The sequence below is a fragment of the Populus trichocarpa genome, chromosome 12 (genome assembly GCF_000002775.5).
Source record: "Populus trichocarpa isolate Nisqually-1 chromosome 12, P.trichocarpa_v4.1, whole genome shotgun sequence".
Lineage (NCBI taxonomy): Eukaryota > Viridiplantae > Streptophyta > Magnoliopsida > Malpighiales > Salicaceae > Populus > Populus trichocarpa.
In genome coordinates this window covers 5,706,604-5,718,640 of record NC_037296.2, presented here as the reverse complement: position 1 = coordinate 5,718,640, position 12,037 = coordinate 5,706,604, and the positions used below count along the sequence as shown (strand labels likewise).

At 35.5% G+C, this 12,037-nt stretch overlaps 1 protein-coding gene across 4 annotated transcripts; it reads left to right on the top strand.

The window, feature by feature from the left end:
- Nucleotides 1-796: 796 nt before the first annotated feature.
- LOC7490079 (putative phospholipid-transporting ATPase 9) lies at nt 797-9,898 on the top strand. Of its 4 annotated transcripts, none has more exons than XM_024581745.2 (12): nt 797-1,061; nt 1,826-2,389; nt 3,021-4,372; nt 4,686-4,796; nt 5,266-5,542; nt 5,813-5,901; nt 5,987-6,095; nt 7,090-7,299; nt 7,883-8,008; nt 8,117-8,215; nt 8,489-8,680; nt 8,826-9,898. In XM_024581745.2, the coding sequence occupies exons 2-12, from the start codon at nt 1,997-1,999 to the stop codon at nt 9,456-9,458; spliced, it is 3,591 nt and encodes a 1,196-aa protein (XP_024437513.2). In that variant the 5' UTR covers nt 797-1,061; nt 1,826-1,996; the 3' UTR covers nt 9,459-9,898. The 4 variants fall into 4 exon arrangements, with proteins under 4 accessions (XP_024437513.2, XP_024437511.2, XP_024437512.2 ...); XM_024581743.2 differs by lacking the exon at nt 797-1,061 and adding an exon at nt 1,272-1,420; XM_024581744.2 differs by lacking the exon at nt 797-1,061 and adding an exon at nt 1,446-1,579.
- The last annotated feature ends 2,139 nt before the right edge of the window (nt 9,899-12,037 follow it).

Below are 12,037 nucleotides of genomic sequence, written 5' to 3'. Positions count from 1 at the left end.
ATTCGCACGTAAAAAAAATAAAAAAAATAAAAAGGAAATAAAATGGTGTCATGTGGGGGCAAGCAGCAGTCAAATCCACATATATAAAACTCAAGAATTTAGATCCAAAAACAAAAACCAAGTTATTCTATACGTACGCAAATCACAGAAGGGAGACAAACCAAATAATAATAATAATAATAAAATCACAGAGGGTAGAAAAACCAAAAATAATAATAATAATAAAATCACAGAGGGTAGAATCCAAATCTGAAACATGAAATGCAATCTAATACTTGATGTATGTACCATCCTTATCCTTTTCCTTTTTCTTTCTGTGTAATAAAACCAGAAGGTAGAAATGCAATCTACCAATAATGTGGTTAAATATCTTTTTTCTTGTTTTTTTTCATAAGAAAGACAATTCTTTAAGACTGCATCTTCGATTTGTTCATATATCGAGCGAAAACAGTTTGAAACTCACTTTCAAATGATGTTAATATTTTAAACAGAAAAATCCCATGTAAAAAACGAAAAAAAAATCGAACATTACGCCATAATACATTAAAATAAATGCAAGAAAAATAAAAATAGAAGAAAGACTAATAAAGGCAAGGACATGTAAAGGGTCGTGGTTTGACCCTTCAAACAAGCAGCCTGATCCTCAGCACCACTGCCTAAATTCTATTAGATTAATAGCAGAAAACAGGAATCCTCTCTCTCAACTGTCTTTTTTATTTTATTTTATTTTTATATATATATTATTAATCTCTAACTGCACTTGGCTTGTGTCATCTCTCCCGTATTCTTATATCTCCGTATCTGTCTGCCAGTTCATAAATCATTTAAATGATAAATGTGTTCACTGTACATGCCTTCGTACGTATTGTTATGAGTATAATTCGAATACACTCTGGTTTGTAAATCTTCAAGCTTTTACTGCACCACCTATATAATTAATCTTTTTACGGCAGCAGCAGCTGTGTTGAGTTAAGTTTCTCAGAAAGAATTTGTCATATTAATGCCAACAAGCAACAAGGTTTCTGGTGGTGACCCAGAAAACCAATCATACTGACTATTCCGTAAGCTTTACCATTCATTCTTTATTTATTATTTTTTAGTATATATCCATCTTTTCAGCCTTTTATTTTTTATGTTGACTTTGCTTGGCAGTCCTTGGAAATTTGTCTCGACTAATTGGGATGTTTATAAACCTTAATAACTTGGTAATTAACAGCTGTGTAAGTTTCTAATTTTCTCTTATGTGCTGGTTTAAGCTTAGATTTGAAGGGGGTTAATGGGTTGAAGCTTCTGTCTTTAATGATATCTGTCTTGTGTACAGTTTGCAGAGTTAACAACAAGAAGTTGGGTTTTGATGGGAAACCCCAATGTGCACGTTTATGGTTTGCTGTTCCCTTCTAGGCTCTAGCGACAAGTCAAAGTAAGACATGGCTGGCTTCTTTCTTGGACCGCCAGCTTCTTAAACACTAGAAAGAAAAATAAATAATCTGAAACTTGTAAAATACAAACTCCTTCCTTTTTTCTTGTTTTTCTCATGTTTCATATTCTCTGGTCAATACATCGCCAGGAAACTTTCTAGGTTTTTATTAGTAACTTCTTCTCTTCTTCTTCTTATTTTTTTAGGCTCTCTAAATATTTAATTCTGGGCTTCCATATTTAAGAATTCTAAGTTTAGCTGAAATCTGCAGTTGTATTTTCCGTACCTAGATTTTATTATTTTATACCACTTTTTTGGTTTTCAGTGAGCTTTTGTACCAGACCCCCTTTTGTCTTTTTAGTATTTGTTTTGATCTTGTGTTGTCAAAATTTCTTTGGTGATTTGCAGCTATTTGGGTCTTGGTTTCTACCCAGCTGCTGCTATTTTGGAATCTGGCTCTTTAAATTATTTGTTGATAGACCGAGCTTCTAAGGCTTCTCCCTTGAGAAGCAAATCTGTGACAGTTTGAAGGTTTTATGTGTTTGACCGATTTGGGAATAGAGCTGTGGTTTGCATAGAATGGCTGGTGGTAGAAGAAAGAAGCAGCGTTTTAGTAGAATCCATGCCTTCCCATGTGGAAGAGCATCATTCAGAAGTGAGCATTCACTGATCGGAGGACCTGGCTTCTCTAGGATAGTTTATTGCAATGAACCTGAATGCTTTGAGGCTGGTCTGCAAAATTATGCTAGCAACTATGTCAGAACTACCAAGTACACACTCGCAACATTTCTCCCAAAGTCACTATTCGAGCAGTTCCGGCGGGTTGCCAACTTTTATTTCCTCCTCTGTGCAATATTGTCTTTCACTCCACTTTCTCCTTACTCAGCCATCAGCAATGTTGTTCCTCTAGTTGTTGTTATTGGTGCTACAATGGGGAAAGAGGTGATTGAAGATTGGAGGAGAAAAAAGCAGGTATGCTTCATGTTACCACTTACCAGTAGCAAATTTAATACCCCTTGCTGGTCTTTATTTTCACTCCTCTGATGTACAGCGTTTAAATTTATGTTAAGAGGCAAACTAGATCAGGATTTAGTGGCATGATTCACTAAGGGATGTTAGAAGCGTTGTGAGTAAAAGAGAGATCCGTGAAATTCGTTTTTCATGATTTGCAGCAATAAAGAGTGGACTGTTGAAAACTGTGTAATTTTCTGTTTTGCTGAAAATGATTTTGAAAGAAGATTTATATTTACCTTTTTACTGTTTAAAAGCTTTCAATTGGATACTGTTATTGGTTTTCTAGGTTGAAAAGGAAAAGGGAGGGGAGAGGGGAGGGGATGGAGTAACTTAATCCATTGTGATTAATTTGCTTATTTGCATATGTGGTTACCAAGTTTCTCATCTCCAATCAGAATAAAATTCAAACCAACACCTTCGATCTTATCATTGATAACATTTTCTCTGTTCAGGTGAAAGTTTAGAGTTGGCATTAGACCTACACTTCATTTCTTGTTTTCAACTGCAATATCTTTATGTTCGATCTTAGTCATTAACTGATTAAACTTATCTCTCTGGGGTCATAATGTATTCTATAAACTGCTGTCAGGATATTGAAATGAACAATCGAAAAGTAAAAGTGCATTATGGTGAAGGTGTTTTTGATCACGCTAAATGGATGGATTTGAAAGTCGGGGACATAGTAAGGGTGGAAAAGGATGAATATTTTCCTGCTGATCTCATATTGCTGTCTTCAAGTTATGATGAAGCAATTTGCTATGTTGAGACCACAAACCTTGACGGAGAAACCAATTTGAAACTGAAACAAGCACCAGATGTAACTTCAAACTTGCATGAGGACTCTGGCTTTCAAGATTTTAAGGCTATAATTAGATGTGAAGATCCCAACGCAAATCTGTATTCTTTTATAGGCAGTTTGGATCTGGGAGAGGACCAGCATGCTCTTATGCCTCAGCAACTTCTACTTAGGGACTCAAAGCTGCGAAATACTGATTACATTTACGGAGTGGTTATCTTCACAGGTCATGATACAAAGGTTATGCAAAATTCAACAGCACCCCCATCTAAGAGAAGCAAAATTGAGAAGAGGATGGATAAGGTTATCTACCTCTTATTCTTCCTTTTGGTTTTAATTTCGTTTATTGGGTCAATTTTCTTTGGAATTTCAACGAAGGAAGACCTTGAGGATGGAAGGATGAAAAGATGGTATCTCAGACCTGATAAGACGACAATTTATTATGACCCACATAGAGCACCAGCTGCAGCAATTTTGCATTTTTTTACAGCTCTTATGCTGTATGGTTATTTGATTCCCATTTCCTTGTATGTATCAATCGAAATTGTCAAAGTTCTTCAGAGCATTTTCATCAACCGAGATCTGCATATGTATCATGAGGAAACTGATAAGCCAGCACGGGCACGCACCTCAAATTTGAATGAAGAACTTGGCCAAGTTGACACTATACTTTCTGATAAAACAGGAACATTGACTTGCAACTCGATGGAATTTATCAAGTGTTCTGTGGCTGGCACATCATATGGTCGTGGAGTAACAGAAGTTGAGAAGGATATGGCTAGAAGAAAGGGGTCACCTTTGCCTCAAGAGGAGACAGAGGAAGAAGACATTGTGGAGGGAGTGGCTGAAGGAAAGCCATCCGTAAAAGGATTCAATTTTGTAGATGAAAGGATCACAAATGGTCATTGGGTAAATGAACCTCATGCAGATGTAGTCCAAAAGTTCTTAAGATTACTCGCTATCTGCCATACTGCAATACCTGAAATTGATGAAGAAACTGGAAGAATATCATATGAAGCTGAATCACCAGATGAGGCAGCATTTGTCATTGCAGCAAGGGAGCTTGGCTTTAAATTCTATGAAAGAACACAAACAAGCATCTTACTGCATGAGTTGGATCTGGTCTCTGGCACAAAAGTTGAAAGGTCAGTTTCTTTTCGTTAGGTATTCTTTGAGAACATATAGTTACTGTGATTGATTGGCCTTAGCACAAATATTTGTTGTTGTATATTTTCTGTCACTTGCCTCAAAAGTCGAAACATAAGATTAAACAGCTCATACATTCTATTGTTCATAGAAAAACCTTTTTTGTTTCTTCTTAGCTCTTTAACATTTGTGTTCTAAACTTTCTGTTCATTTAGAAACTCTTTCAGCTTTTAGTGGGAGGATGGTAATTTAATTTTCTTTTCTTACTTTCCCCTCCTGATGGTAGCTTAATTGAATTCCCATTTTCTGCAGATCCTATCAACTTTTAAACATCATCGAGTTCAATAGCTCTAGAAAGAGGATGTCTGTTATTGTGAGGAATGAGAAGGGAAAGCTGCTTCTACTTTGTAAAGGGGCTGACAGGTCGGTATTTTGAAATAACATTTCAAGTTTCTAGAATACTGGGAATAATTCAGTGATCTTATGGACTTGATTTTGAAGACAAGGAGTGGTGACTTCAATCCATGCATGCATACAGGGAATCTCTCACAGAAGTGTTTCTTGCTATGCTTGTTTTGCTTACTGTACATATTTCTTGAGCAGAAAAACTTGCAGGAAATATGAATTAATTTCTGATTTTTCGTGAATAAATTGCATAGGTTGTGAACTGCTGTTTCTGAAAAAGACAACTAGATATATCACATCTCTCCCCAGAAAATGGAATGCCTTTCCCGTAGTAATTACTGGAAGCCCATGATGGAACCTCTATTTATCATATTTAAATAAATATAGTTGTAATACTGTGCGGTTAATTTTATGCTACTTCATGATTTCAATTTTTTTTAGTTATTTACTTTCATTAATATCTTTATGTGCATTCTTTTGTAAACAGTGTCATGTTTGAAAGACTTGCAAGGGATGGAAGAGAGTTTGAAGAGCCCACCAGGGAGCACATTGGCGAGTATGCTGATGCTGGCTTGAGGACTTTGGTTCTTGCATATCGTGAACTTGATGAGGAAGAATATGATGAGTTCAATCATGAATTTACCGAGGCAAAAAACTCATTAAGTGCAGATCGTGAGGATATGATTGAAGAAGTAGCTGAAAAGATTGAGAGGGATTTGATTCTTCTTGGTGCTACAGCTGTTGAGGACAAACTTCAGAATGGGGTGGGTCTAAAAAAATTCTAGGAATGTTGATTTTTAGTATAGTTGATAAGAAATCATTTGGCTTGCTATTCCATAGCAACTTGTTTGGAGTGTCATCATTCAAAGAGCTCTATTCTTCATCTAAACTAATAAACGTTCATCAGTATTATTTCTCTTTTGAATCCTAAAGAAATTGTTTTGTTCTATTCTGAACTAAAAATGGTTATGTATATTTAGTTACTTTAAAAATTAGCCGAAGTGTTTGAAATTGAATGTTCTTTTTCTGAACAGGTTCCTGAGTGTATTGACAAGCTTGCACAAGCGGGAATAAAAATATGGGTTTTAACAGGAGATAAGATGGAGACAGCCATCAATATTGGGTATGTTTGAGTGGACGTCATTTTCTGTCTAATAGATGTTTAATCCTGTATACTAATACATCATAATTGATGTTGAATCTTGCAGCTTTGCCTGTAGTTTACTCAGACAAGGGATGAAGCAAATAATAATCAGTTCAGATACTCCAGAAAACAAAGCTCTAGAGAAAATGGAGGACAAAGCTGCTGGTGTTACGGTAATTTCTGATTTCATCTGCTGTTCTCTTTCAGTGACTCTTTAGATCAATAGAAAGTTCAGTTAATGATGCATAGAAGCAATGTAGTGATATATATTTGATAACGGTAGGAAGAGGAAATCATCCTAACTCTTCGCAGCTAGTGCTGCAATCTCAGATGCGAACAGCAGAACCACAATAAGGGACCAAGTCTTAGAGAGGATGACCCACTAGTATCTTTTCTATGTGGACTACTTGAATGTGAATGGAGTACATTCTAAAGAGTTTTAGGAAATCCCTTACTGTATTAACAATTTCCATCACATAGATGTTCCAGAATTCTTGATCTCCTCTATGCAAAATACAAAATAATTTTTTTTTTGACTTTTCCAGTCTAGTAATTTCAAAAAAGCTCTCTCCAGACACTGAGACTGTTTATCGTTTCTAGTTTTTACTGGTATAGTAGTCTTCCCACCACTCATCCAATGTCTACATCTAAGTTATTTCATTTCCTTTTTTTCCTTTAGCTACATCTGGTCCAACTCTAGCTGCTGGTCAATATAAATTTCCCCTTAGTCTAACTGAACATGTCCAAAACCTTGAAAAGCACATATATCCTCACGTCATCTTGGTCTAACAGTTTGCAGGAGAAAGTTCCAAATGTGATTTCTCCGAGATCTCCCTCTTATCTATTAATTCATATGCATGAATGTATGATCCCCTCACTTCCAAGCTGAGAAATATCCTTCTCATTTTGTTAGCTAAAATGAATTAAGAATAATGATATGATATTAATAAGAGAATTTTATAGAGCTATAATTATCATGTGGAGAAGATTGGATTAGCTTGTTTCTATCGTGCCAGTAAAGCAGTTTCGCAGTTGCTGTGATGACATCAATATAATTTGTCTACAGGATGTGTTCTAAAAGAAATAGTATGACAGAGATTTCATTTCTGGTCAGAATAACTCTTATTTTGCAATAAAAAAGTTCATTGGACCTTGCCAACTATGCAGGCTCTCAAGGCAAGCGTCGTCCATCAGATGAATGAAGGGAAGGCGCTGCTTACTGCATCAAGTGAAACTTCTGAGGCACTGGCTTTGATAATTGATGGCAAATCACTCACTTATGCTATCGAAGATGATGTCAAGAACCTGTTTCTGGAGCTTGCTATTGGATGTGCATCTGTCATTTGCTGCCGATCATCTCCTAAACAGAAAGCTCTTGTAAGTTATTATGTTCTTTCAACCTATGTTCTTCATTCTCTATAACAGAAAGGACGTAGTATGTAAGTGGTGCATAGAACTTTCTTCTATCAGAAGTGCTCTACTGGTGTCACATTTTCGTATAAAAGTTTTGGCCAGACCTGCTATTAATCAAAATTACTTGCTACCAATTCTCTGTATACATAATTTCATTTCCTTCATTGGCCAAAAAGTAAATGATTAGCCCTCGATTGTTTATTATAATTAATTTTTCCTCATATTTATCCAATACTGGTGATTGAAAAGAGGTCCTTTCCCATAGAAGCCCACAGGAATTGTTAAGCATACAAGTATTTGTGTTTTCTTTTAAATTTCTTCTCTTTAATTATTCAGCAAAGATGGTGAAAGAAGAAGCCTTATGGTATGTCAGGGAAAAAAAAAAGTCCTAGAGCTAGCCTTCACGAAAATAATTTGGTTCTTTGAATAATTGTAGCATTATTTAAAGAGTGGGTGAGAGAGAGAGAGAAATGAATTTGGACATTGACTTATCTGAAGCAACTTCACTAAAAAATTAAACTAACTGGTGTCATATTAATAAATGCAGGTTACAAGACTGGTTAAAAGTAAGACAGGTAAAACAACATTAGCAATTGGTGATGGGGCAAATGATGTTGGGATGCTTCAAGAAGCAGATATTGGTGTTGGTATCAGTGGGGTTGAAGGAATGCAGGTAAGTTCTAACTTCTAAGCAAAAGCTTCATCAGTGCATCGAGTTTGCTGGTCACTTTCCCGGAATGGATTCTCAATTCTCCTTTTTGTTGACTTCCCAAAATCTCAGGCAGTCATGTCAAGCGATATTGCAATTGCACAATTCCGATTTTTGGAGCGCTTGCTACTTGTTCATGGACATTGGTGCTACAGAAGGATCTCATCAATGGTACTATTTAGTCTTACTTTATCATATCACAAGCTTTTTTTGAAGCCTCTTCCTTTAATTTACCTTGAACTGTGGAAATTGTTTTCTCATGCTTGACAATGCTCAAGACTATTGCTATATATCTGCCAAGCTGGTTAAAATTTTGGAAAAGCCTCGAGAAGAAAATCACATGCTTCTTCTGTTTAAATTCATATGCTGTTTCTTGAAAATTAACAGTGATTTATCAGCGAATGAAATTGAGATGGTTGACATAATTCTCTTGCTGTTCCGCAGATATGCTACTTCTTTTACAAGAACATTGCATTTGGGTTCACTCTCTTCTTCTACGAGGCATATGCATCATTCTCAGGCCAACCAGCTTATAATGATTGGTTTCTATCTCTTTATAACGTCTTCTTCACATCACTTCCTGTGATTGCACTTGGAGTGTTTGACCAGGATGTATCTGCCCGATTTTGCCTCAAGGTAGGTTTAATGTTTCGATGCATTTTCTTGTCTAACATGTGATGCGTAATGGCTTAAATCTAGAAAAATTAGTTATGGAGGTTTATCTCTCAGAAATCTAACAGTAAATCGTTTGTGGTGATGCTTTGTTCTTTCTGTATCACAGTTCCCTCTACTGTACCAAGAAGGTGTACAAAATGTCTTGTTTAGCTGGATCCGAATCTTTGGCTGGGCATTTAATGGTGTATCGAGTGCTGTCTTAATCTTCTTCTTCTGCATCCGTGCAATGGAGCATCAAGCCTTTCGCAAAGGTGGAGAAGTTGTTGGCTTGGAGATCCTTGGTGCCACCATGTATACATGCGTTGTGTGGGTGGTTAACTGCCAGATGGCACTATCTATCAACTATTTCACTTATATACAGCATCTCTTCATCTGGGGTGGAATTGTATTCTGGTACATTTTCCTCATGGTATATGGAGCAATGGATCCATACCTATCAACAACTGCCTATAAAGTTTTCGTCGAAGCCTGTGCACCAGCCCCGTCTTACTGGCTCATCACACTCCTGGTGTTGTTATCCTCACTCATCCCATATTTTATTTACTCGGCCATACAAATGCGTTTCTTTCCCTTGTATCATCAGATGATACACTGGTTAAGAAATGATGGGCAAACGGAGGACCCTGAGTACTGTAATATGGTACGGCAAAGGTCATTGCGACCAACGACAGTAGGTTATACAGCCCGCTATGTAGCGAAATCAAAACGTTTAAAAGAGAAGAAGCACCAGGATAGGTGATGGATATATCTCTGTAGATTGTTGTCAAAATTGTAGATTTTCTTGCAGAAGGTACGTTGTTTTGTATGTAAATATGCAACGCAGAGAAAGGTTGTTTGGTGGCACCGCGTGGGAAAAGTGAATGTCTGGTAGACGACATTATCAAGTGACCTGATGAGAAGCAGCTATGCCCTCCAAAAAATCTGTAGGAGAAAATTGTTTCATAAGTTCCAAAACTGTAATTCGGATGTTTTGGCGGCTTTGAGGTCAAATCAAATGTTTTAGTTGGAGTTGGAGTTGGATTTTGTATAATAATACTACCATCAAATCTGGATATTCTTGTGCTTTGTAGAAATATCACTGGCACTGCTGCTGCCCTTTCTCGTCCAATCCATCAGGTTGGCTAACGAGATCTTAATTACATGTTATAAGAGAAGATCAAATCACGTTAGCTTTACTCATCTCAGATGTTTCCACTGCTTGTATGAAATTTTGATGGCCAAATTTCCATATCAATCCATGCATAGCGACCACTCAAATATACATATTTACACTGCCAACAACGTGCAAGGAACATGATTGCGAATTGTTTAATCGTCTATATTCCGGGGGTGAAAAATAACCAACTTGAATTTGGGGCTGCTATTCAAAATCTTACATGGTCAGTCTCACCTTAGAGATTCCATTTTAGCAGCCATCCCACCATAACTTTATTGGTCTGTGCATTTCTTATGACACAAACCTTTTGATGATATGATGCAATTCACAACGAAGATGATAACTTCTTTAGAAAAACCGAATCAGGTTGGTTGAAAAACAGAATAATCAGGTTGGTTGAATATTGATCTAAAGTTAACTTGTAAGAAAAAGTATTTGATGATTGTGAATAACGCCACAAGGTTAGTTATATATTGATAAGTTGGATTTACTCTTTGTCTCAACAAAAAAAAATTTGTTCAAGTATAACTGAATTTCATTAATGTCTAAAAGCTATTTAAACTTGTAGCAAAACAAAACATAATATAGTCATAAGATAATAACCCTAATGATCCCATATTAAGCTGCAAATCAATGGGCCTTAACTAAAACTCAGCTAAGTACAAACTTAATGCCTAAAACAAGCGTAAACATTGATTTTGAGCCAAAACAAACCCAACAAAAAAAGCTCTAAAATTGAAATATAATTATCCCAAATAGTAATTAAAATAATAAATAAACCTTAAGAAATATTCAAATTAATACAAGTTATCAAAACAGCTCTAAAATTGTATCTCTTTGCATTGGATCCCTTGTATACGAATATGAAACTTGTAGAAGAAAGATGTTGTCTTAAATGTTGAAGTTTCTTCCCTTTTCCAACTATTATAAAAAAAGGAAGAAAAGTGGTTAAAGTATCTCCTTTAAATAATCTCTCATAAACTTCATTTTGAATAAGAAAATCTTGTAAAATAAGAAAAAGAACAATAAAAGAATCACAAGCCCCATTGCTACCACATACATTATATAATGGATATGGAATCCTTGCAAACTATGAATATTAATTGTTGTCATAAATGTCTCATTGTTTGACAGGGAATCTAGGATAAGTAAGCTAATAACTGTCACGCATGCTTTCAAAAGGATTAAGAAATCCTTGTATAGACTAGAATCCATAATACATAAGGAAATAATGTTTCTCTAATTTTTGCACATTCTTGACAGATTTTAGTTCTGATTTCAAACACGTAGTTTTTCCTTGTCCGTATGAATTAGTAGGATTACCATATATCACTGAAAATGTATGAATGTCTACTTTCCAAAACAATTGGAATCTTAGCAAAATTTCTTATATGGCTCCAGATATATTCCAAGCAGTAAACGAAGATCCAGAGAAACAGATTTGACCTGATTCATTCAGTAACTTCGACCCTTTGAAATAATCCCTTACCAACCCTGATTTACCTGACATTTTAACCCAATATATAAAAAAATATCCAGAAACTCATGTAAAACTTTCAGCCCGATCTAATGGTTTAATTGAAAGTTATAATTGATAGTGTAAAACTTGACAATGAAAGATTTTACACCAAAATCTAAATCTGACCTTGCTTGGATCGTATCATCTTGTTAAAATAAGGCTCACGAGAACTTTAGAGCTAGAACAAGGACAACATATTCTTCTCAATGCCTTTCCTTCAAACTAATTGTTATCTTGTACATATCTATACATAAATGTTAATACTAAATAAAAGACTATTCATCGATGGTCGTGAACTGTAAACCCTTGAATATAATAATCTTATCTTGATATAGTAAAATAAAATAAAATACAAAGGATGTGGAGAAATGATTAAATTGAACAAATTAATTGGATTGAAAGAGAAGTTATTTAATGAGAGGGGTGAAATTGAAAACAATAATAAAGGAGTAAGGAGTTAGTAAAGAGAAAGAGAAGTACTGGGGATCAATGGATTGATAAAAGGAATTGTGGGGTCAATATGAAAATAGAAGTAAATATAGGGGGCAAGATGCAATAAGGAAAGAATATAAATATAAATATAAATAACAAGAAATCTCTAGAAATCCGTAGAATAATGGCTGGCCAAGGAGAGGAAGAAAGA

Coding starts and splice junctions, on each gene's coding strand:
- LOC7490079 (XM_024581745.2), top strand. CDS start 1,997: ATGGCTGGTGGTAGAAGAAAGAAGCAGCGTTTTAGTAGAATCCATGCC. Junction 4,797..5,265: donor CTTTGTAAAGGGGCTGACAG/GTCGGTATTTTG, acceptor TTTTGTAAACAG/TGTCATGTTTGAAAGACTTG. Junction 6,096..7,089: donor ACAAAGCTGCTGGTGTTACG/GTAATTTCTGAT, acceptor CCAACTATGCAG/GCTCTCAAGGCAAGCGTCGT.